The 26,260-nt window shown below is 41.5% G+C and overlaps 2 protein-coding genes across 3 annotated transcripts; one reads left to right on the top strand and one right to left on the bottom strand.

Annotated features, from left to right (window-relative positions):
* Positions 1 to 10,521: 10,521 nt before the first annotated feature.
* Positions 10,522 to 18,857, bottom strand: LOC307031441 (uncharacterized protein). The gene is made up of 3 exons (XM_079668558.1): positions 18,357 to 18,857; positions 15,788 to 16,102; positions 10,522 to 15,466 (listed from the first exon to the last, which is right to left on the bottom strand). The coding sequence occupies exons 1-3, from the start codon at positions 18,372 to 18,374 to the stop codon at positions 11,894 to 11,896; spliced, it is 3,906 nt and encodes a 1,301-aa protein (XP_079524684.1). The 5' UTR covers positions 18,375 to 18,857; the 3' UTR covers positions 10,522 to 11,893.
* A 1,270-nt stretch (positions 18,858 to 20,127) lies between these two features.
* On the top strand, positions 20,128 to 26,260 carry LOC307033780 (charged multivesicular body protein 1b-like). 2 transcript variants are annotated; one of them, XM_079672388.1, is made up of 8 exons: positions 20,128 to 20,385; positions 20,710 to 20,807; positions 20,906 to 21,052; positions 22,637 to 22,705; positions 22,785 to 22,892; positions 23,332 to 23,375; positions 23,973 to 24,045; positions 25,452 to 26,260. In XM_079672388.1, exons 1-8 carry the CDS (start codon positions 20,370 to 20,372, stop codon positions 25,497 to 25,499), a joined length of 603 nt encoding a protein of 200 aa, XP_079528514.1. In that variant the 5' UTR covers positions 20,128 to 20,369; the 3' UTR covers positions 25,500 to 26,260. The 2 variants fall into 2 exon arrangements, with proteins under 2 accessions (XP_079528514.1, XP_079528515.1); XM_079672389.1 differs by lacking the exon at positions 20,128 to 20,385 and adding an exon at positions 20,424 to 20,575.

Raw genomic sequence — 26,260 nt, 5'->3', positions numbered from 1 at the left:
GTTTCAAAATCAACAGATAGACCATACAAAAAGTAACAAAGGTTTCTTTGTAACCCTTTGAAGTCCACTTCAGGCTCTTACTTAAACTCCTGTGATTTGTAAGTAAATCTATCATCTTGAAATTAAATTATAATGCTACATTGTAACTTTAAAACTGCACTTCTAGTTACATTTTAATACACTCCATTATTAACCAAATGTAAGAGCTTTTCGGTGTTAATCTGCATGCAGACATTTAAATTAGACCTTTAATACATGCAAAACAGGATTCAGACGGCAGCTGTGACCTGACAAAATGAAACATGCTTGTACTGCAATGTAACTGTAGACCACCTTGCTTTGACACAGCTGCTGCGGGATACAGATTCTTAAACGTGGCATTTAGCGTTGTCTAATTCAACAGTGGAAGTTGTTGATCCTCCAAACTCGCTGTAGGTTTAGTTTAGGATTCAAACAACCAGAATGTATCCCACAAATATGTTGCTACAGATCCATGAAGAAGGCAGGTCAGGAAAAAGTCAGGTTGGGACACTATTCTAATACTACGCGTCCTCCTGGGACACTTAGCTTCCCCTTTCTCCACCCTAAAAGAATAATTCACCTTTGCAGTGAATCACTGAAAAAATCAAGTAATAAGGCCTCAACTCAAGCCTGTTCCTTTTATGTGAGAGGAAGTTGAAGTGCGGAGGCTTACACCCACTGAAGGACACTATCTTTCCACTTAGTTCCCCTTTAGGCACTACACATTCTCCTTTAACTCTACACGAACTCAAGCATGAGTGCTGCCGTGACCCACATTCACCTCTCACAAAATATCACCAATCATCATCAGCTTCACTTAAAGAGAGCTCCATATTTAGTTCACAAAGCTGCGTGCATTAGCATGTGTTAGAAGCCTGGCAGGCAGAAGCAGACTTGAGAAAGTGTCTGTCTGATGAACAGGTCTACTTTTTATTTATTTGTCTAAGCTTTGTTTGTGTTCTCAAGCATTGACAGTTGAATGTGGATGTTCATGCAGGTTTTCTTTGCCACAAATTCATTTAATTTGTGTTAAAATATGCAAGGGAACATTTTTTTTTAAATTTAAGGTTCAAACGTGTTGCAATCCCTTCTATATTGATTGTAAAACATTACTATTTCATATTTCATATCAAACTCAAAGGAGCAGGCCTTTTTGTTAAAAACGAGCACTTGTTAGGGTTCTGTTATCTATGAATCACGGCTGACATTTTCCACAGAATATGTCGCAGTTTTGTTTTTCTTCCGCTATATCTGTGCAGCAGTATCAGCCCCTCTGACCTGCATTGTCATGGCCGAGCGACGGGCTCCATTTTGTCGATATATTTTTGGTTGTTTATGCGGAGCGTTATAGCACCGCCCCGACGCTAGATGGCAGCCTTGCCTTACAATCTACTCTAAACACAGAGGAGCTATTGCATATTAGATTACATTTTATGAACTGATACATTAAAAGTGTTACTACTTTCCCCGCAGCATATTACAGCTAAATAATGATACAGTGGTAATTTGGCACGGTATAACTGTACCAAATACAGTCATGCTAAAAAGTAAACGAATAAACAGGCAGAACACAATTTTTAGGGGACACTGCCATGGCACGTGCTTAGTCTGTAATTTGAATAATTCATACCCACCTTAATTGATACTGGACTTTGTCCCTCTGCACTTTAATAGCCCTGTTCCTTTGTATTTATGTATGTGATTTATGTATTATGTTTCTGATTTGTGTATTATGTGTTATGTTGTGTATGTAGTATTGTAATCTTGTTCAAACTATTTAAATGAAGTTTGCTAAAAAGCAGTGCGTACTGTTTTTCTTTTGCCAGGGGGCAGCAAAGTGAACAGGCTGTGTATTCAGATGATAGGAGACAGATCATAGGTTTCATTATGAAAACAAACTTCAAAATGATACCTTCAGGCTTTCAACAACAACAAAATCAATGTCCTTTTGTATCCACATTTAGTCTACTTTAATCCTCTGTCAGTACTATCTGTTTATTTTACCTGTATTTTATACAAAGAAAAATCTCAAGCTGTGATTTCAGCATCCTTATCTGTTGATCAATGGAAATATGTTATTGATCAGAGAGATAGTTTTTGGATCCAAGACTCTTTCTTCTCCGCGCCACCTTCCCTCATCTCTGATATTCCTCCTCTCATTGATCCGACCATTCATGCTGTCTCCTGTGATCAGCCCTGACTCGTTAACGGCTTTGATACTGAGAGGCAGACACACAGCCCCCCCATCCCCTCCAGTCTTGAACATCATAAAGCTAATTATTACAATATTAGTATATATTTTTGTCTGTCTGACCATCTGCCAGTCACTTTTCACTGTCTGTTAATCACAAAGGGATGAGTGCACTCTCATTCTGTCCCCTCTGACTCTCAGATGGGTTATGAATATGATATGACTAAAATAGCACATTTTCTCTTTTTAAACATGCTCATATCCTATTCTGTCATCCCACGCACTTCCATCCCCCCTGTCTCGTCCCCGCAGTCATCCGTTCCCAAACCAGTGTCCACATTACTCCGGTGTGAGCTGCTGCGTTAGTGTCGGTGGGTGGTGTGTGGCATGGAGAGAGGGATGGTGGTGGGGGATTTTCTGCGTAAAAAGATGACCTTTCACGAGGAAGTGATTTAAATGATGTCCTGTCGTCACCAGGGATACCAATGTGCGACTGAGCATTTGTTTTCAAAAAGAAGGATGTCACACTTTTGCACATGCTTACACAAGTTGCCAACTGATCCACTGAAACGTTGACTTTAATTAAATGTATCAAGTCAACAGATTTTATAAGGTTAGTTTAAATATTAGGTTCAACCAAATGTTATTGCTTCAACTAAACTAATAAAGTGAAGTGACATTTGTTGACATAACACGTTTAATTAAAGTCAATGTTTCAGTTTTTTCAGTGTACACATTGTTGTGTGTGACATTAAAAGCCTGAGTGAAATGTCCTCCCATCCTCAGTGATGCTTGAAGTGACCAGATGTTGCGTGGCAAGGTTCTGCACTCTGAGGGATGTTGCTGTCTGGCTGCCTTAAATTGTTTGTGTTGTTCAACATTCTTGTTTATCTGTGAGGCTGGCTGCACCCTACGGGGGTGGGATGTACAAGAGCGAGTGAATGGGAAGAGGCAGGGTGAGAAGGAGAGAAAGAGAAAGTACCGGGAGGTGAGGAGAGAGGGGGGGGGGGAGAAGAGCTGGATGCAGATGGGGATCTATTCTCTCCAGCACACGCATACAAGATGGAAATGAGTGGGCGTCTGTGACGTCAATCAGTGTAGATAGAAACACACACACTCCCCTCCTCCACCTGTCCCATGCTAATACATGCTTCAGTGCAAACAGCAGCAGTGCCACACACAAATCATACACATAAAAACCAGCACACATATACACACATACGCATACAGAGACACACAGACAAACTCTGACCTGGCTGATGATGTCAGACTCTAGTTTCTTTCATTCATATGAACAAATGTAATATCTGCTAGAATGAGTGATTAGAGAATTGTAATTATTTTTGGGGTAAACATGTAGCATCATAATTCTTAAGGATCAAGGCATATTAGACAGGAAATGGTATTAATATTGTCCATGTGTATACCTCAGAGGTGGAAGATGTACTAAAACATTGACTTTTCTGATAGCCTACAAGTAAAATTGCCACAAGGAGAAGTACAAAATCCTACACTAGAAAGTCCTTCATTTAAATCATACATTAGTAAAGCAAAATATACTCTACAAATATGGTTAGGGAGGTATGCCAATTTGTGTTGATTATTATCAGTATCGTATTAGATTAAGAAAATTGACTTTTATTGTAGTTGAGATTGCAACTACTTTATAATCTAGACGTTCCTCACAAGATACTTCTGGGTGTTGTGAGATCATTAATTGGGTAGAAAAGAAGTCAGTTCCTCTACTCAAATGTGTATAAATATTAAATTATTTAGAGTATTTGGCTTTTTTATGAAACATTGGCTAAGGATCCAAGAGGCAATCCGAGAAGTTTAAAGAGGAAATATAGAATTTTGGTTGAACTGCTCACAACTCATATATATGTTAAACAGAGAGCTAAACTGAGGCATAGGTTGCAGGCCCAAAGGTTTGGAAATATTAGTTTAATGTTCACTAATCATTGTGTTTACAGGCTTATGCTAGGTTTTTCATGTCAATTTTTCTTTTTTTTTGTCTTTAAAGCAATTTATGCCAACAATCAGATACATGTAATGCAGTACAATGTATCCTTTCGAAGTCACATATACTTAAACAAAGGTACCTCATTACATTATACTACATGTTACTTGTTTAGACGCTTTTATCCAAAGCGACTTACATACTCATACTGTATGTGGACAATCCCCACAGGAGCAATTTGGGGTGAAGTGTCTTGCCCAGGGACACAACGACATGCTGACTGCAGTGGGGTTTGAACCTGTGACCCCCTGATCCGAACACCTATGGACAACCCACTACGTCACACGCCACCCAAACCTCAAAGTTGTACTTCAATGCAGTACTACTTAAGTAAATCTACGTTTCTCCTTCTGTTAACCACTTTCGTTTTTTTGCAGCAATTTATTTTAGCAACTCCACAATGAGTTTGGGCTTGAGAAGAAAATCTTTTAAAATGAATGGTCACAATCAAAGCAACAGATGTAGAGATGTGCTGATCTTAAGTTATGGGTCAGGCACTGTGACGCTGGATCCTACGTTTACCATGATGCATCTGAATATCCTCTTTGATTACTAGAACATAAATGGTAAACATCAACTTCTCCAGCAATGGGAAATCTAAAGTTTAAAAAGCGGCCTTAATGTTAGAAAATGTGAAGTCTCAAGCCAAGAAAACGTTGATAATTTTCCTAAAAGCTCAATAGTTCATGGGAAATAATGTCATTTTCTATGCCAACCAGATGGAATGCCAATATAAAACAATAACCTTCACTTTATTCAGAGCTTATTAAGCTTTAACTATGCAGAAAGTGGCCTATGCTGCTGTGTGAGGTAAAACAATGGTATTCTTCTAAACCAGCATCTACAGTGCCCCTCACTTTTTTTGTAAACGTGCCTTCCTGTCTGCCTGATTGGTCGTTTGTTATGTAAGCTTGTCTCTTTGTCCCATGGCTTACATTATGATCCATTATTTCGCTGCATCTAGTTTGCATTGTTATTAAAGTAAGGTCTCTGTGACCCAAATGTTCTTGAATGGACTTAATACCAAAGAGACAGACAGGAAGCACACGATCGTCTACCCCTATAATCTGCAACACTGCATAATGTCTTTTGATGCAAGAAGAGTTCAAGTAATGGTGGTACAATTTCAGTCTCAAAATAGCACAGATGTGTTGAGTGGAATAACAGAGTGATTTGATCGACAGGTTCAATCCCTCAAGGTTTACTGAATCAGGCTCCATGTACGGCGTGCATTTGGCAAGTTTGCCTTTAAGAAACCATCCATCCATGTCACTGAGTCATGACGACACAGACTTCTATCTAGAGAAATGAAAAACTATTTTTGAAACACTCCTCGCTGCATTCAAAGTTTTGCTGTTAGCAAATAAAATAAGAGTGCATCAATTACAATGTGGAGGCAGTGTGTGTATTTCTGATGGAGGGTGTGTGTGTGTGTGTGTGTGTGTGTGTATGTGTGTGCGTGTGCGTGTGTGTGTGTGTGTGTGTGTGTGTGTGTGTGTGTGTGCGTGTGTGTGTGTGTGTGTGTGTGTGTGTGTGTGTGTGTGTGTGTGTGTGTGTGTGTGTGTGTGTGTGTGTGTGTACGTGCGTGTGTGTGTGTGTGAGTGTCTGCGTGTGTGTGTGTGTGTGTGGTGGGTGGCACTGGAACTAAAGACGCAGCAGCTACTTTGCCTTGCCAATTGTTCTAGTTCTTTAAGTTAAGTGGTTTTCTTGGCTGTTTTTCATCACGGTCTTTATCCTGTTGTACCCTCTGCTGGAAGAGGAATGAGTCATAGCAGTCAAGGGGGAAGATGGGTGGGAGGCACACAGCGGGCAGGGGGGTGAGAAAAGTCGAGGGCGTGGGTGGTGCGGGTTAAGGAGGGTGAGGAGGAGGCTGTAGTAAATGAAAAGATGAATGGTGAATACTATGGAGAAATGCTGTCTGTTAGGAAGCATAAAGCCCTCACAAATGATTATGTTTTATATTCTGTGTGTGCTACTAAGTGCTTTATAATAGCAGGACCAGTGTCTGGGCATTCAATAAACATTACTCCCAGGTGAGAGTTGCAGGGGGCTGCTAATCGATAGAAAGTTACAGAGGAATTCATTTTGACAACAAGATGAATAGAGATTGGCCAGCAGCCATAATTACCTACATTCACACTTTAGACAGAGCAACATGTTTCATGCCTTAAGCCTCTGCTAATGATTTTCATTTATACTTCAGAGGCTGCCTACAAACCTTTCCTTTTTTAACTAGGAGGTATAAATCTATTTGGAAATCTGAAGAAATACTTCTTTTGAAAATGATTCAGAGGAATTAAATGTATTGTCCAGAGCATGTGTGGGTGATGTTCTCTTTTTGTCTTAGTGAGACTGAAAACTGTTTGTTGACGGTGGACGGGTGGGCAGGCCATTAGGAAAATTGATGTGCATGCCGCTGTGTGTATGTGCACACGCTCATACATGTGTGCATGTGCTGCTTCTCTAACATCATTGCAGGCGTCACTGCAGCCACCTCACAGTGACTCCCCTGTGACTGAAGGCCTGACATCCTCCCACGCTCTCCCCATAAACTCCCCTGCCCCTCTCGGCTTGCTAACCTCGCCCTCTTCTCACTCTGTCCTTTTTCTTCTCCTCTCTACATTTTCTTATCCATCCATCTCTCTCCCATCAACATCTTTCTTTTTACTTCGCCCACCTCTTTTTTCTTTGCTTGTTTTTTAATCTCTCACCCCCTCATTTGGTGTGTGGGTCTTCCCTGTCTTCCGTCATGCTCTTCGCGCCCACCGTGCTGCCCATCTCTGTCTCTATGGAAACCCCGAGTGGACAAGAGTGGCTCTGAGGTCTGTGAGACGCGGATACAGAACCTATTAGTTCACACACTCTCTTTCACTCCCAGTGAGCCACATGCTTCCAACCGGCGCATGCAAGCCTATAGTGTGTGTAAATAGATGATGGAGGATGACGGGGCCACTACCTGCTATCACACAAGTCCCCCCCAGATGAAAAAAGACACCCGCATCTTCTCTTGTGCCTATGAATTATCATTGTTGTGAATTGGGAGCAGCCAAGTTGGGAGTAAGGAGGGAGTCCTACTCCTATTGTTTCATTATCCTGTAGGTCTCTTCAATTACTCAGTGGAGAAGGGGACCACCTGATGCCGCCTCTGCACATATTCCCTTCTGTAGCACACACACACACACACACACACACACACACACACACACACACACACACACACACACACACACACACACACACACACACACACACACACACACTCACACACACACACACACACACACACACACACACACACACACACACACACACACACACATACACACACACATTTAGCCCTCTCATCCCCCTTTTCCCTTTTAGTCTCACACCTCACGGACCGTATTTATCGAGCATATACATGATGCTGCTGTGTTGCGTAGAACGTGCGTCATTCCGATCCAAACGCATCTGAAGGACAGGTGATTTGTGATAAGAGGCCTCCTACAGACAGAATTTCACAGCTTTGGGTCGCTCTCCTGGGCACCATTGTGATTCGACGGTCACGCTATAGTGGATCATTGCAGAGTGCAATCATAAGGAGGATACGTCAGCTCACAACATGTCGTTTGGGGGGGGAATTGAAAGTAGCTTGGTGTATGAGAACGGAGCACAAAGATGTGAAACAATCAATTCAGAGGAACTGTTAGTTAAAATGTACGTGTATCAATTACTTGGTTTTGGCAATGTGTGATTTTAACGCAGTTTATACACTTCAATTATCTTAAACAGGACTCCAAAGGATGTGACATATGTACACGTCTGACTGCCCTGCCTCTCTTAAACTCACAGTGAGCATAGCGTTGCAAAATACTCTTGAGCGGATAACTCCCGCTAATTAATCTACACTCCCATTTATAGGTTAATCTGGCAGGTAATTTGTGTAATTTGCCCGTTTGCCTTGAGTACATTTACTTTTTAACCTTTGACACAACCAATGCCAGATGTATTCAGTGTAGCTAAATGAGAGCTAGTTAACCTTAGCTTGGTTGCTGGTTAACGTTATCGCTAGCAAAATAGTCACAGTTTATGCAGGGTGTCCGCGGGGTCTTAAAAAGTATTAAAAGTTGATAAATCAATTTAGCGAAAATTAAGGCTATTAAAAAGTATTAAACTGCATTTTCCAAGGTATTAAGAAGGTTCACAGCAACGACAACCTGAAACACCCTTTAATTTACTGAAACGACATGTCGGGGAACCCCACAAGGCGGCCCCATGCATAGCGCGCCGTAAAATGCTGCTTATTATTTTAAGTTTCATTGCCTTGCTCCGCTCTGTGTGTGGGGGGGGGGGGGGGGGGACTAAACGACTACGGTAACGGGTCCCAAGGTGGGTAGACCGGCATACGCAACGCTCTGGGGGTCCAACGGCTCCGTGTGTGCTCTATATGATCATTTTCTGATAACGATGAAATAGCCCGCCTCCCTCTCCCCACGTCTCCTGCTGCTGCTGGGCTGTCAGAAGAGGGGGAGGAAAGGAGAGGCAGCGACCGTTTATTAAATATTCTTATATTATTATACAGAGAACAGAGTCTTTATCAATCTGTTTTAAAGCTCAATAAATAACAAAGAAGACCTCTGACCGGCACTTTTCTAATTTTATACGGAAGATTTAAACTTTAACGGACATGTTGACCGGCGGAACATTTTTTTTACGGAAACTCTCGGTCCCATCGTTCCTTGGAAGAGGCGAGGTGGGTGTTTTTCATCTGCTGGTGGACTACCTGAAAGATACAGCAGGAGAACACGCCGTCCACCGCGGAGAATAAACAGAAGGGCAACCATGGCAACCATGCTGCGGGGTCTTCTTCGCTGCTTTTGGTGTATTTCGGGCGGCAGCAGCGCCACTTACAGGCCTGACAAATGTACTACATCGTTTCCAGCATTTCCAGCGGTCTAGTGTGAACGGACACGTTAATGAATCGAATGCGTGTGAACGGAAGCCTTTTTTGCGCTTGCGTATGCGTTTTACCGTATGCCTCCTTGTGGGCCGGGGTCTAAGCAAAACTATATCCGGTCACAGAGATCTGCTATTTTAAAGTAAAGTCAACACATATAGACCCTAAATATAGTCTATATTAAGAACGAGAAAAGCCTTAACATATATATCCTTTTTTGTAAACATATGACAAAACTGTGAAGGTGATGACGTCAGAGCATCGTCCTATGTGCCAGGGCTTAGCCCCGGACAGCTCCAGCCCAATTTAACCCCTGGGTATTTGTGAGGGAGCTCCTATATGGCATTACCCCGCTGAAGCTCACCAAAGTTTAACATATTTCATAGTTCAAAGTTTTGTCAATTGTTTTGTTTATTGGTCAAATACTGGTTTCTAATGGTTTCTGAGGAGTTTTACTGGAATGAAAGAGCACAGTCTACAGAAGCAAAAAAGCTGCATACTGCATTAAACCTGACCTTCACAGAGAGGTTGAAGTTCATGTGGAAAGGAGGCTTCAGTAGTCTGTCTGCACTCTGTTTAGTTTTGCTATCTTAAAATCAATATAGTAAATGTGAGGTAAAGTGTGTTGCCAATGTAACCGGTTAGAACTCAAAGTTGCGATGAGGTCTTAAAATGTATGGAAAGGGTCTTAAAAGGTATTAAATTTGACTTCAGGATTCCTGCATATACCCTGTTATGTGTTTTTGACTATTGAATGGATTTTAGCTAACAATAATTGATAAGCAGGGGTCTAGGTTTATAATGTATGACGTCACTTTTGATAATGATTGCTACTATAACCTAATCCAAGCTAAGATTAGCCAGCTAGCTGTTTAGAGACTGATGTTGTTTGCTTCTAAACAATAGCTAAGAAAGGTAATTGGCAAATGGTTAGCTAGTTTTCTTTTAACATGAAGCCAATGATCAAAATAAAATATAGGAACATTAGTAACATGTTGAAAATGATATAACATTTTAATGTTTTGTTATGCTTTGGCCAATGCCTAGGAAGGCTGCTTGGAATATGGAGTGTAGAGACATGTGCGAGGAACAGGGTAATGACTGCCGAAACCTAGTGGCCACTGCAGGTATTATTTATTAGGATTTGATGACATTTCGACACGTTACCTTTAAAATAATTTGTAGCAATAATTACATATCTGAAGGTTTGTTGAGTTACGCCTTTATTTTATCAAAATGTACATGAAGAAATTACAACAAAGGACTACATTAAAGAAGACATCAAAATGGGCAGCAATAACAGGGGTCAACAACTGAACACATACCCAACCCAACCCAACCCAGCCCCAGCCCATTAACACCCCCAGTGCAGTGAGATAAAGACATGCCAATGATGTCTCACATTTAGGCACTTCATTTCCCTACCAAACCATCTTTGGTCATAGTTGCTGTTTGGCTTTGAACTTGGATTCAAAAGGTTTGAGGTGGATTTAAACTTGTTTCATGTTGATTCTGACTGTGGATAAGAGGATGCTGATTTATGCTGATAGGAGTCACAGAGGTTTAAAATGCACTCCTTCAGTTTAGACAGATCTCAATTGGCCATGTTTAGAGGTGACCCAAAGATGGTTATATAACCCTACTACCTCCATAGGGTAAACATTAACATTAAATAAATCAACACTAGATGGTACAGTACTTCACATGATTACAGAAAGGACTTCACAAGTCAAAGGAATCAAGCACTACATCTTAACACATTTTACCTGAAAACAATGCAGTGTATCTGCACACGATATACTGTAATCAATACACTATACAGTCTATTGCAAAGGCATTGTTGTTGGCATTTTTCTGTAGGAATTAACCAGTTTGTTTACCAATGAGTATTATCTTGGAAAGTTTTGCAAAAATAGATACATTTTTATTAAATTAAAAGCCTTCGCTTTAACTTCAGGATGTGGTCTACTCTACTGTATATATTAAGCTACTCATGCATCGTCTAACTGTGTTAATACAGTAAACAGCCGGCCAGTTGGTGTGCACATATGTGTGTACGTGTGGTGCATGCATGTTTGTGTGTTCTGATTAAAGTACTGTACACACTGGTAGACCTGTCCCTTTAAGTATTTTTTTTCAGAGTACACCCCTTCAGTAAAGGATTAACAAAGTTACATGAAACTGTTTAAGAAGCATAGTAGTAACACAGTATTTGGCAGTGAGAGAACAGTCCTAATTTATCCATGCACAATATCAACCACAGGAAAGGTCCACATTCTGAACAAACCCATTAAGAACAACACAGTAAGAACATGAAAAGAGTGACAAGAATTCAAGAACCTGGAAGTGTGTGTTCTGTGTATGCATGTGTGTGTGCCTGTGAATGTTTTTGAATGTCAACAGCACAGTTGGTTTCCCAGGGAGACAAAAGGGCTATGACTCATGCAGTGCATAAAGCATTTTCTGGAATTTCGGCAATATTGGAAGAATTATTATTTTCCCACAAAGCCCAGATAATTACATTTAATCATATTAGAACCTTACAGAGTACTCAGGGAGTTTACTGTAAAAACCCACTCAATCCCACCCACATAGGTCTATTATAGACCAAACAGTTTATCCCTGGATTACTTTTCCATTCTCCAGCTCTTTCCTCATGAAAAGCACCTTCTCCTTGCAAGATTGTGTGAGTTGTGTAATTATAATGTGTGTGTGTGTGCGTGTTTCAGACTAGTCCAGTCTGTGTGTGCAAGTGTAAGGGGTAGGGTTGGTAAAGCAGAGTTGATCCCGCTTGGGGTATGTAGTAGCTGCAGTAGCTGGGTTCTGCTAAATAGGGGGTATTGTGATCAGCAAGGTATGGGGCAGGCTGGTAGAAGCATGTCACATGGTCTGTGTTGGGGATAATGTTCTGCTCTCCCAGAACCTTCAGCGCCAGCACTGTGATCATGTTCAGAGTCTGACGCCTCTCATGTCCCATCAGGCACACTGTGCTGTCGTCGACCACGCGCCGCAGCGTCATCAGGTACTGGTACTTGCTCCTCTCCTCCCCAATAAAGTGGTTCTTCAAGTAGGACAGGATCTTCCTCTGCTGCTCCTGCACGTCAGGAAAATCGATGAAAAAGCGTGAGCACATGTAGCGCTCCAGTGTTTTTATCTCAGTCTCGCTGGCCGGTCGGTAGTCCCTGACCAACAGGTTGCTGTACTTGAGCAAGCCACCACCCCGGATCTCCTCTGGGTTTCTAGTAGCGATTAGGCGGTAGCGCAGGTGATCCATGGCTGCCTCAAAGTCACCGTACATGCTCTCTGCTAGGACCTCGACAGCAGGGACTGAGGCAGTTGCCTGAGGAGCGATGCACTGTTCAGGCATGACTGCATTTACCTTAGGGGCCTCTTTGCTCTCAGGCACAGGGCTGGATGCCTCATCGGCTTCTGGAGGGGCCAATTCCCCAGAGTCTTCAGACTGAGAGTGAGAAAGCACATGTGAGGTGGTGCCAGGAATTGTGATTGGAAAAGACACTGGCTCTGAAACCTCAGGCAACGATGAGATATAATCGTGTTCCTTTTTATCCTCTAACTGTAGGATAGGATTTCCAGGCTGAGGGGAGGACTCTTTATTCTCATCCTCGCTGTCGGTTTTCAGTATCGAAGGCTCCATATGCGAAGATACCTGAGGTACAAGGTCCTCTGACTCCACCGGTGGAGTGAGGCAGAGGATGGGAGGGCTGAGGCAGGGGGAAGGCGGACTAAGACAGACTGGAGTAGGGCTGAGGCTAAGCATAGTTGGGGTGAGGTACGGAGGGGAGCTGAGACAGGATGAGGTAGGGCTGAAACTCAGGGGTGGAGAGCTAAAGTTGGTCTCGAGGCTGACAGTGTTCAGTAGCGCAGATGAGAGGAAGTTAGAGGGAGGTGTTAGACATCGGGGAGGGCTGAGGATGGGGGGCGAGGTTGTGAAGCAGGGAGGGGAAAGACTGAGGAGGGGAGGGGATGGACAGGGAACAGGAGGCGTGACAAGTGTGCTCTTTTGTGGGCTGTCAATCAGCTGACTAAAGTCCATCTTTTTGGTTTGTACTACTCTGATTTCATCTTCATCGCTGAGCTCAACTTCTGAGGTATGTACAGGTTCCTGGGTGTTGGAGGAGGATGTATTGGTGAGTGAAACTAACGTGTCCACTGAAGCAAGCGGCTTTGATTGTCTGGGTGCAGGGACAGTTTCACTCTTTGAAGGGTTGCTTTGCTCATCACAATGTGTGGATGGGGTCTCTTTTATGCTCTGAATACTTGTCTCACATGAACTCTCTGTGATTAGCTGACTGGAGGAGGGATCTTGAGCTAAATCAGAAAAGGGATCCACAGCAGAGGTGGAGATTATATCAGGGGCTGGATCAGGAGTAAGGCCTATGTCACAAGCAAGGTTACTGGGAGGGGTGGATTGATGCTCAGGGTTTGTTTTCGTAGAGTTACCGGTTGTTGGGGTAGTTGTAGGGTCTGAACTGGGCTTTGGGTCGGATACTATCTCAGGTTCAGGGCTAGGGCAAGGGTTTGGATCTACGACAGATTCGCCATCAGAGACTTGATGTGGGTCACTATTGGGGGATACCTTCCTACACATCCTCCGAGGGGGTTTGGGAGAGATGTGTTTAAGCACCACCATGTGAGCAAGTCTCTCTGAGGCCTTACATGAGGGAGAAGAGGAGGTCTTTTTGTCAGAAACAAGGCTGGGCGGTGCAGGTAAACCATCCTGAGTATCTGGAAGGCTTTCAGCTTCAAGTGTGCTCGGTGTTTTATCTGAATTATCTGTGTCAAGTGTGCTGTGAATCTCTGCTGTATCTTGTGTACTGGCATGCTTTGTGTTGTCAAGAAAAAGGGATATAGAAGAGGTGGAGCAGGAACAATCAATACCCTGTGTGTTGTCTATGTTTGTAGCTTCTGATGCTATGATCTCTTCTGTCATTTCTCTTATTCCCATCTCATCTTTTCTCTCTTCTTGCTCAACTGTCTCTGTTTCTTCTTGTCTCTCTTCTTCTACCTGTGTCTCTATCTTTGCAGGTGAAGATGTGCTGGAGTCAGGAGCAGTCAAATGTTGCATTTTATCTTTCTCATCGTTACTCTGATCCTCACTGAAACACTCAGAGAAGTCTGCTCTGTGACATTCTTCTGCCAGGTTTAGAGACTCTGCCTGGGTTTTGTTTGAGCTTTTTGGTGACTCGGAGTGTGCCATCTGTTCTGTGAGTTCCTCTCCTTCATCAGGGGGTTTTGTGTGGTTGGATTGTTCTTTCTGGACAGAGAGTTCCTGGTGATTTGAATGTGCTGGTTGTTGGTCATCACAGGGCTGGGTTGGCTCTGACATTTCTACTGTTGTTGGACATTTGGTGATGTCTGGGAGCTCTGGCTCGTGTCTGAGTTCAATCTGGTTTGGTGGTTCAGAATTCTTAGAGGTTTGTTTCTCTTCTGACAAAAGTTTTGGTAAAGTCTGGTCAGAATTCTCAGAGGTTTGTTTCTCTTCTGACAAAAGTTTTGGTAAAGTCTGGTCAGAAATCTCAGAGGTTTGTTTCTCTTCTGACAAAGGTTTTGGTGAAGTCTGGTCAGAATTCTCAGAGGTTTGTTTCTCTTCTGACAAAGGTTTTGGTGAAGTCTGGTCAGAATTCTCAGAGGTTTGTTTCTCTTGTGACAAAAGTTTTGGTAAAGTCTGGTCAGAAAAGCTGAATGTTTCTTTGTGCTCTGACGCTTCTTTCAGCTCAAAAGGTTTTATGCCTTTGTTGTCTTTCTCCACTTCGGAGTCTTTTGTCTGGTTGGACTGTTCAATTTGTTGTGTATTGGGTACAGTGTTGGACTGCTTTTCATGTACCTCATCTCTCTGTTGTTTCTGGCTGATCTGAGCCTCTGCTTTGATGGAGAAGTCTTTACCAGAGGCATTTTCTGTTTTCGGGGCAGTAAGTTCTCTGAGCAGAGAAGAAGAGTCTTTTTTCTGATTCTCTGCAGGCTGCTCCCTAAGTTCACCAGTTTTCATTTTCTCCTGCAACTCCTGCTGCATGTAGGACTCGAGAAGACGATCCAGAATGATCTGAAAGGAGTCAACGCTAAACTCAAACTGTCGCCTCAGCGTGCTTACAAATTTGAGCTCCAGGTTTTTGCCGCTGTTGTTAGAGAGCGAGATGAGGCTCCAGCGGTCGTGCTCATTGAAGACCTTGACCATTTTCTGGACGTAGGCTTCCTTCATTGTTGCGCTGCTTATCCGCTCTCGATTGACCCCAGCAGGTAGGCAGTCCAGCAAACAGCTCAGTACTGACTCTTTGATCACCTTAGAGAAGAAAAGGTCAAAACATGACAGAACAAGTTATGACTAGAATTTGGGGATGCTTCTATCATTGAAATTAATATTTGAAGAATGTGATATTAAGGCCAGTGCCATTGATTCACCATACAAAACAAGATGTTCTACAGTTAAATGAAGGTAGGGATAACAGAAAAATCATTATCAATGTAGCACTATAAAAATCTATTTTGCAACACCCTGAGATAGAAGACGTGCTCAAGGATGGCTCAGCAAAATGAATGCTGGTTAAGGCTCCACTCATATTCCATTTATCTGCTTTCATTTCCTAACAAGCAGTAATCATACCTGGAACTCCTCCTGACTGGGCAACTCCACTCCGAAGATGACGTCCAGGTCCTTGTAGCTCGTTCTGTTGTCTCGGACGAGGACGTGGCTAGCCGTGGATCCGTTCAGACGAATATCTCTCACTGTGATTCCCTGCTTCTGCAGCCTGGCCCGCACAGCCATGATGATGTCTCGAGGACGCAGCTCCAACGTGGGGAAGTTCCCACGGCCGTGGATTGGAACCACCTCTGACAGAACCTGATGGAGGACCTCTACCTGCTCAGCGTTCAGGCATTGGAACCGCTGACTGGATTTAGTTTCAGTCATGCTGCTGCCCTGAAGGGAGAAGAAGGAGGATGACAAGATTTTATTACAAGTCACCAACCAATTCTGAGTTAACTCTGTCATTCTCTCTGTCTCGCACACACACACACACACACATTGCTCACACGCATAAACACACTCCCTGCCAGTCTGCTGTCTGCAAGTCACAGCTTGGCTGACAGCTTTTCAAAAATGCTAATGTAACTGCTTTGTTGACATGCTGACACATGGAGGGGTCCACGTAGATGTGATTTGCATGAATATTTATCCACAGCTCAACCAGATCGCAACAAAGGAAGAGGAAGAGTTTGACTGGAATCACACCAATTAGTTCCTTTATTTTTACCCAATCACAGTCATACCTGAATCAGTTTAATTTTTAAGAAAGAAAAAATACCAGATAATGCATTCTTTGATAAGAACGTATGGAGTATATAATTGAAATGACATGTAAGGGCAGAGCACATCTTTGTTTATTGATTGTTTCCACCAGAGGCGCAAGGGTTAAGCTGAATGAGTCATCTCCAGCAGACTGCATTAATCACACCAACGTCACTAATTAAAGACACACATCTGTTTCTGTGTCCGTGTGAAGCACATTATTTGTGTACATAACAAACAATGGCTCTTGCGCACACTCCTCTGAGTGCAGTGCAGACAAGGTTGTTTTATATAACACCTTTATAAATCGTAACACAAATTGGAACAAAGTGGGATTTAATATCAGCCAATTATGTTTGTTAGGCTTCGTAATCCTCCTCCTGGCAGTTACGCACACAGCCTCTGCATCCAGACTCCATCTATCAATCTCTACAAACTAGATCTATTCTTCAAGTCAGTCAGTAGAGGCACATGCAAACGTCTTGAGTGCGTCTGAGTGTGCAACTGTGGTTCATGGCAGCCCATTATGAGCTTTTGTTTGTTTTAATCAATAGATGTCAGTCAGTGCTGTGGCTGAATGCTGCTGATTACTATGATTTGTCAATACCAGCAGGGTAGACATTGGGATACTAATGGGCAGTAATGGGATGCTTTCAGGTCAGTTTGTCAGGCATCAGAGAGCGATACCCTGTGATAACCACAAACAATCTACCAGGAAGTGTTTATGAGTCTTCTAAACTGTGTTGCGTACATTTCAGCTGGAAAACGGCACTTAATTTAGCCTCCAAACTCACTGTAAAACCACTTAATAGCTTTCCAGAAGACAGAAAGGTTGAGTCTGAGAACACAAAGCTCTCTCCTCTCTGTGCCACACTTTAACAAGGTGGACTTCAAGTTACAAAAAAAACGTAATCATACATCCAGAGGCAATAAATATAGTCCCAGGTGTTGACACTGGTCATTAAACAATGGTTGTAGGAGGCAGAGAGGCAGAGAGGCACTGCGGGACTGTTTTCAAGCTAGCCCCTGTATCTCCCCCTCCCCTTTCGCACTCTTCTGCAAACTTGCAGCCTGAGTGACTCATCCAGGCGTATCGGCTCAGCTCGCACATAATCTATGGCCATTGAAAGCCCAGCACATACAGAGGGTCTCGTATTCACTGAGCTAACAACACAAACAAAGACGCTCTGTAGACTCAGATTGCCGTCTCTGGTATACACTTTTTACAGCAGAATAAATACAGGAAACAAACAATGATGTCCTGTTTATAGAAAACTATGGAAAAATGGCAATGTGTCCCAGACTTTTTATTAATATTAATATAATACAGTGATATTATATGTTTGTCTCTGCCATTTACTTAAACAGTTATGATGAACTTGGGGTAATGCTGTTAAAAAAGGAAACAACTCAGTCTTTGTTGTGTCCACCCACCAAATGCATTTACAATGCCTGCACACCACACATTTAGTCTTACATATTTGGAGTTTAGAATATTTTAAATAGTAGCCTACTGCTAAACTTGTACATGGGCAATACTTCTAAAAAGATAAATAATAAGAGTTGTTACCCCATAAAAATAACCAGGCTTTAGTTTTGTAGCTTCTGGTTCCCAGTCCACTAATGTCTTACATTTAGTGGAGTGATAACGAGCACTGCTGAATGCACTCTGCCCCGCTGGTCTTCACTCTAATCACCTAATCACGCATTTACTCACTCCTGGGACACCAGGTGAGGGCAATTAACCGCAATTAAGTGCCTGGCAGAATAAAGGGCACACTTCTGAGCTCCAGGATTTAAAGCACATTATAAACACAGCATGTAAGCTTCAGACAAACACAAAAAAAGTAAAATATCCAAACTTTACAGAACTGAATGTCCGTACCTGTTGTTGCTGTGGCATTTGAGGGAGCGACTGTCTCTCGGTTCGATAGTAGAACCTCCTCCGAGCTTCAGGTCCCGACAGTGACTGGCTTTGTTTCTCTTCTCAAGTCCCTACACTCTCCGGTGAGGCTCGGTGCTGATGTGTCCCTTATAACGCATACGAGAGTACTATTTGTCCGCGAGTTCATCCGGGCGCTGTCCAGGAGCTCGCTTGGTGCTGAAGTGAAGACTGAAATGAGTCCTCGCGCTCTTGTTTTCTCCTCCGGCCGCCCGGAGCGTAACGCAGTTTCCATAGCGACCTGCCGTCATTCAGTTATGACTGGGGAGCGTGTGTGTGTGTGTGTGTGTGTGTGTGTGTGTGTGTGTGTGTGTGTGTGTGTGTGTGTGTGTGTGTGTGTGTGTGTGTGTGTGTGTGTGTGTGTGTGTGTGTGTGTGTGTGTGTGTGTGTGTGTGTGTGTGTGTGTGTGTGTGTGTGTGTGTGTGTGTGGGTGTGTGGGTGTGTGTGTGGAAGTAGGCTACAACAATGATGGTGTAGTGTGTTTTGGGCGTTAACAGACATATAATATAATTCGAAAACATTTTTAACAGCCCCTTGTGTATCCTTATTGTAAATACAAGTTGAAAAAGCGGGCTAAATTGAAGACAGAGAGAGGGAACTTTTAGCTAAAGTAGGCCTAGCCTATAGGATAGACAAACAAGTATTAGGCCTATTTGTATTTGCTTGGAGTCAAAATGGACAGTATAAAGGACTACTATGTTATTATGCAGCTAACTGAAACCTCTAATGAGACAATGTATTTAGTATTTATTTCTACAACACTTTTCATTCACTTGTTCACTGTCCCTAACGCTCACATTGTATCCAGTGCTGTGTCCGACTATATCATCAGCACATACAGTATGAGTCATCCAAGCTGCCCCCACCCCCCCCCCCCCCCCCCACCCCCCCTGGCCCAGCCGTTAATCCCAGTCCCTTTCGACTGGCACACCGGAACCTTTCTCTCTGGACAACCGATGATCCCTATTTTCCGCATGATGCATTTTATTGCTGTCTCTTTCAACAACAATTAGCCTATAAAGCCCTCTTTCATTTTTTCCATCAGGCCAGTCCAAATTATTGTTTTTCCATGTCCAACCCAAAAAACAAGGTTACAGATGTCACATTCTCGTAAATGCATCATCAACATTGTGAAAGAAACGTCATTAAAAAGCAAGGCGCTGTAGAAAAGGTCAATTTACTCCCTCACAAAAAAAGAACAAATGACGTCACTAGACGTGTACCACAACCTACCGATACTGGGTACAAACCGGGTACAAACTATTTTTAGCTTGGATGGAACTTGTCTGCTTTGGACACGCGCGCCCGTCCACCTCTCAAACGGGCGTGACGTAGAAGGCGCGGGCACGCCATGCAAAATCGTGACCATCCATGGTGACGACGGTGAGGGGTAGACAGAAGTTTTATTCAAAGATAAAAGTTTGATCAAGATGGTTCACATGCCGTTGTCTAGCGACTAAATCCAGACACATTTCTGGCGATTCTATCCATTAAGGACTATATTAAGCACACACATCATCGTACACATATGTTGAATTCGTGTAATTTATTTAAAGGTAACTGACATGCTATTATAATGCAAAACAGTTCAAATATGAAGGAAACACCTTGAGTAGTCGCCTACTTGTAACAGCTTAGAGGCGGTATACAAATGTGTTTCTTACCTATATATGTTGACAAAGCTCTACCAAAGTAAGAATATGTTCATATTATAAAATAAGACACACTCGCTTTGGCATCAAGACCAATGCGATAACGTTACTGCCGCTCTGTCTAGGTGCTTTTAAGCAAAAGCGGAAGTACGCTTAGGGGAATTCTCTCGGCTCAAGTAGCGAAGATACACCAGTTTGAAAAAACCAAAACAAACATCTCTGGGAAATAAATCACTGACTGGATGCTACTTTGTATCTGTTCATAAGCAGGACAGAGTTTTTGTCACTGAAAAAGACCTTCATCATGTCGAATATGGAGAGTATCCTTTCCTGGGAAGTCTGACATGCATATCGGTAGAAACAGTTACCTCGTGAGAGTGTTAGCTAACCAAATGTAAGCTTGGTTGGCTAGCTAACAGCTAGTAACTTCTGCCCAGTCATTCAACTACGAACGAAAACAGTGATGGGTTTGCTAGTAGCTTACATTTTCACTTGTATAGGAAAAACAAGGTAACTTGCCTGCACTGATTAGGGTTAGCTCAATGTTTTTACAGTTTATATTCAAGCCTCCTAAAAATGCATTTCTCATTCAATGTAAAACCATTAGCCTACTTAAATAAACAATTCCTTGACTAACCATGCAGAACAACTGTTCAACCTCAAGATTGCCACAAAGGAGCTACAACGCAACTCCAAGAAATGTGACAAAGAGGAAAAGGCAGAAAAGGCTAAAGTGAAGCAGGTGCTTATTTCTATGTACTTATGAAAGACCATTGGCTACAGTGCAGCTATATGTTGTATTATGTATGTTTATGTACTCCTCTTCTGTTTGTCTCTCAGTCTATCCAGAAGGGTAACATGGAGGCAGCTAAGATCCATGCAGAGAACGCCATCCGTCAGAAGCACCAGTCTCTTAACTTCCTGAGGACGAGTGCACGTGTGGATGCTGTGGCTTCCAGGGTCCAGACTGCTGTCACCATGAACCAGGTCAGAAGTTCAAGTCAATGCTTTGTCAAAGATCTGCCTTCATTTCTTTTTGGTAAAGCAGGTAAATGACACCCATAACGAAAACATGCCCAACCTATTTACTGCAGTCATGTAATCATTTTTAAAGATAAGCTCTTGTACAGAGATAATTTGATTTAGAAAGAAATTGCACAATATGACTTGACAATATGACTTCCTTGATTAATATTGTTTTCAATTGTTGTTATCATTATTTGTGTGGTGTTTGCTACCAAAATTAAACCCTTATTTGTAATCCCTAACCTGGTACAGATTTAGTAAATATGGTTGTTCATATGGTAAAAAGTAACTTAGTTCATTAACTCAAGTATGAGGTCAAGATAATGAGGTACTTTTACTTTATGTAAGTATTTTCACTTAATGCTGCATTATAGTTTTGGAGCACTTACAGGCAAATATTGCACTTGTTCATGCACTAGATTTATTTGGTACCTTTAGTTACTTTTGACAGATTTAGGTTATAAATAGAAAATATGATTAATTAAAAGTGATTGTATTACTATAGGTTAAACTACCCAGCGATAAATGAAGTTCTTAGAATGAGCTTCACTTTTACTAGCTGCAACATAAAAGGGATAGACAAATCATTGCTTATTTATTTATAATACAATAACATAATGTATATGATTGTGAAACATGTCATTTTACACATGATTACTTTAACTTTTTTAATATATGTAGATGCTAATACCTTTACTTAGAGTGGCCCTATTATGCTTGTTGGGGGTTTTCCCTTTCATTTAGCGTCATATAGGTTTTTATGCATGTAAATGGTCTGCAAAGGCTAAAATCCCAAAGTGTCTCTCTCTTCAACCTTCAAAATATGTCGTATTCAAAGTTGATATGTTGAATTATACATCATAATTGAGATCTTTAAGAGCTTCATAATGTAACCATCACAGGGTAAAAAGTCAGAAAGTAGGCACTTACTCATTTTATGATTCTACACAAAAGAAACAGGGAGAGGAAGAAGGAGAAAAAGGGTCTGGCAGACATGCAAACAAAAAGCCACCAATTACATAATGTCATTAGCTCTGCTGCAGACTGAGGCTATTACCTTCTTGCCCGTATGAGACTGACCTGCCTCTTGAAATAGCTTTCATTCAGGTTCACTACAGGGCAGGCATCATTTCACAGAATAGAACCTAATAGCGTCTATAGAATTGGAGGCAGGGTATAGCTGAAAAACACCTCTTTATGTTGTTGTAATGTACGTCTCATAAAACATGAACACAATAGCACTGATGAAAGACCTCTCCACCATAATATCATCAACTATTGGTAAATTGGTTTTGACAAGATTATTCAGCATCATCTGTGAAATATCAAGGATGAGAGTTAGTCATAACAAATGATCTGTTTAAAGAGCTTAAAGTGACACCTAGTGGAAATACAGGGTAACAGCACTTCAAACTTTGCCCCATTAAATCCTTCTCCCTGAGCGACCTCAAATACTGATCCTGTTTTTAATGAGACAAATTAGACCAATAAGAAGTATGAAGACCACAGAGGCTTTAATACTCAATGCGATGTGTTTTTGCCCAGGTGTCTAAATCCATGTCTGGAGTGGTCAAGTATATGGATGCTACACTCAAAAGCATGAACTTGGAGAAGGTAAAAACATTTCACATGACAAAGGCAAACAAATATGACAATTTTTTGACTGTTGTTCAGTATCTATGTTTCTCGATAGATCTCTGCTTTAATGGACAAGTTTGAAAACCAGTTTGAAACTCTGGACGTGCAGACGGCTCAGATGGAGGACACCATGGGAAACACCACCACTCTGACAACTCCTCAGGTGAGAAGCCCTCCTACACGCAGGGATACCTCGTTCATGCAGCCACACCTAAAGGGATAGTTGGCATTATTTGGAGTGGGGTTAGAATTAAAGTCTGTTTTTGTTTATTGAAGAATAACTAGCAAATGTTAAGCCTCTGAAGAAAGCTTTAACTTAGACAGGTCATGACTTCAAACACTCTGTGTACTTATTACCCTCCTTATTTTAAGGTAGTGGCTCTTGTAAATACACAATCTTGACAGTGTTGTATGAGGTACTTTATAGTTAGTGTATAATGTATAATTAGCCACCTTAAAAAAGAATCCCACTATCAAAATCTACCATACACTGACTATGGATAAGACCCTAACATACCTTTTTAATCCCATCATTATTCCCACAAAAAATCCTTAAATATGTTTTCTATTTTTAAATGAGTGTTCTCTTGGTTGGTCTGTAGAATGAAGTGGATACACTGCTGCATGAGATGGCTGATGAAGCAGGGTGAGTATGGTCCATACCTCCAAACAATTAACAGTAATGGCAACAACAAATGCATTGATAGGAGAAAAACATAAATGCAGGGACTTCAAAAATAATGTACTAACTTTTTTAAGTAGACTAATAAAACTATTATGCAAAATCCACTTTTGTATATTTTTTTTGCCAGCACTATGTTAAGAGATTCGGAAAAAATATGATCTCTCTTTTTATCCTGATCCATCTATAACAAAAAATGATTTTGGCCACTTTGTGTTGTCACAAGGTTTTTTTGGGTTGTGGAACAATTAACCAATCACCAACCAGTGACACTCGCCCTGAACACCTGAATCTCCTCCTAGAGCACATTTGTGTCTTTTATTAAAAAATATCTTGCAGAGGGGCGTGGCCAGTCTGTTTGGTATTTTGAGCAAAATCCTTCAGAGACATGTATTGTAAATATCTGAGACCTATAATATATTGTTGAAATAGAGTATAATAGGGGACCTTTAACAAATGAGAAGCTGTACTAAGCTTTATTTAAATGACGTTAACAGCTAAGCAGCCAAGCAAATCTCATGGTGAAAGTGTTCCTGTCTATTTTCCCTTTTCCTTTTTTAGGTTGGATCTTAACCTGGAGCTTCCTGCAGGCTACACTTCCTCAATGGCTTCATCTGTGGCGTCTACAGAGCAGGTAACACACCCGTTCTTCTGCTGTAGCTATTTTTGGTGTGTTTGTATACAGATTTTCTTTATTGTCATATTGTCTATGAAAGGTGTCTCTCTAAAATTTATCTGTAAGGACAGTCTCTATAATCAGCTAGAATGATGTACAGTAGGTGTTATTTTTAAATGTCACAATGACCGTAGACAATAGAATACACGGACCCTTCTTTAACACACTCCTGCAGTTCAGAACACTTTTCCCTGTCATTGTGTATGCTCATCGTCTTCAAAAAGGAACTGTATCACTATAAATAACCCACGGCCTGTGGTGGAGCTGTGGGTCTTCACGGATACTGTGACACAGAAGCAGTGTTTATTCAGCCTTCTTCATCCAAACAATGACTGTGTGGAACATTGTGGTCATAAGGCGGCAAAGTGGAATATGTGGCAGGAAGTGTTTGAGTTCTCCCTTAAGATGTTTTGATACATTTTCCAGTTTGACAAGCCACAATTGGATTCCATTGTAACCAACATACTTCAGTCTGTTCACATCTGTTTTTTGTGAAGGACAGCTACACGTCACGCCTTCACCTTTAAAGCCTACAGCAGTTGCGGGATATTCTAAGAACTATAGATTTCACCACGAGCCTCACTAGAGACATTCTTTTCGATCCTCTGGCTGTGCATATCGCATTGTGTTTTTTTTATTGAATTGTCTAAGTATTTAATTAACTTTATAGACAAAATCAGAACAGAGACTGTAATGGCAAAAATGTCCCCATTGAAACACATTCAGATTGAATCCAGTGGCCATTACAAAGCATGGCACAATCTACATATGAGTCTCATTCACACTCGTACCGGCACATAGAAACGTATATATATGAAACCATCATTGCACATTTGTATATACACTCTCTTATTCCGCAGCTGCTTTAACACCTGAATTTTCCGACGGGGATAAATAAAGGTCCTTCTTATCGACATCTCATTTCAACATTATTCTATTATATCAGGCTTTTCATCTAGAAATCTGGCTTCAAATGTATAGTTTTTGCTAGTTTCCACCAACCATCTTCTCATGTTTGCTCTATGAGCCAAATACAGGCTTTAAAGTTAATAATCCCGCCAAGAATTACCATATACCAAAAAATACCCTTACCATTTAGTATACAGAAAATAATAAAGACATTTTGTTTTTTTATAATAACTGGTATATTAGGATTAACATTCTGAAAATACATTAATAATCGGTTGTGAAAATAAGAACTAAAGATTGTATTCAGTTATAAATAAATAAAATGGCAGTTTTTGTTGTAGAAATAGGAAATCTAAGAGCAACTAATTTGAAGAGAGTCACGGAGGTAAAGCATTTTTGTATAGAGCTGCCGAATGTTTTTTTCTGACTGTTTTCCTGTTCTGTGTTGTTATCAGGACGAGCTGTCCCAGAGGCTGTCCCGACTGCGAGACCAGGTGTCATAATGATGTCCAAACATCACAAGACCGGGAGGAAGGAGAAGAGACAGGGGGTGAAGAAGCAGAGAACAAACAGAAAGTGGTGCCGTGTGTCTGAAAGCTCTGTGGTAAAGGTTTGCTCTGTTGTGAGAATGAAAGGAGCTGAATACCAGCAGAGAGGGAGCGAGAGGAGGAAGCAGGACCTCTGCTGTCCTGTGACCTACTGCATCACCTGCAGTGTTTCTATAATAATACTAATTTGCACACTCCTATTTAACATGTATTGTGATTATTTATTAGCTCAGCAATAACACGGCTGTGCTGCATTTTATTTTTTACTCCTTGGAAGTATTTGTAAATGGTATTTTTTTTGCGCACATTTTTGAGAATTAAGCAATTGTGTACTACTTAATAGCTATTACCTCATTCTAAGGTGGTTGACCACCATGTATATAATGTAAGATTACATTATTTATGTACCTATTTATATATGAACTGACTGATTGGTAAGAGAGCATGTTTGTATTGTAACTGTAATGTCCGACCTGCATGACTGAGGATGTGAGTCGAATCCTGTGGCTGTAGTGCTAAAACTAATGTATTTATTTATTTATTATTTATTTTGTTGTGTTGTATGATAGGGCTCATCGTCTATGTTTGCCTGGAACCTGCTTTATAAAAAGCTGCAATAAAGCTGATTGTCTGCATGTAGCACTTAAGGCTCACTGTGCGCTTTTATGCAAAGATTGAATGTCAATTAAAAACATTAAAACGTGTTTTACCTGTCA

This window comes from Notothenia rossii, assembly GCF_949606895.1.
Source record: "Notothenia rossii genome assembly, chromosome: 3".
Taxonomy (NCBI): domain Eukaryota; kingdom Metazoa; phylum Chordata; class Actinopteri; order Perciformes; family Nototheniidae; genus Notothenia; species Notothenia rossii.
The sequence above is the reverse complement of the archived record's forward strand: the minus strand, read 5'-3'. Positions and strand labels throughout refer to the sequence as shown.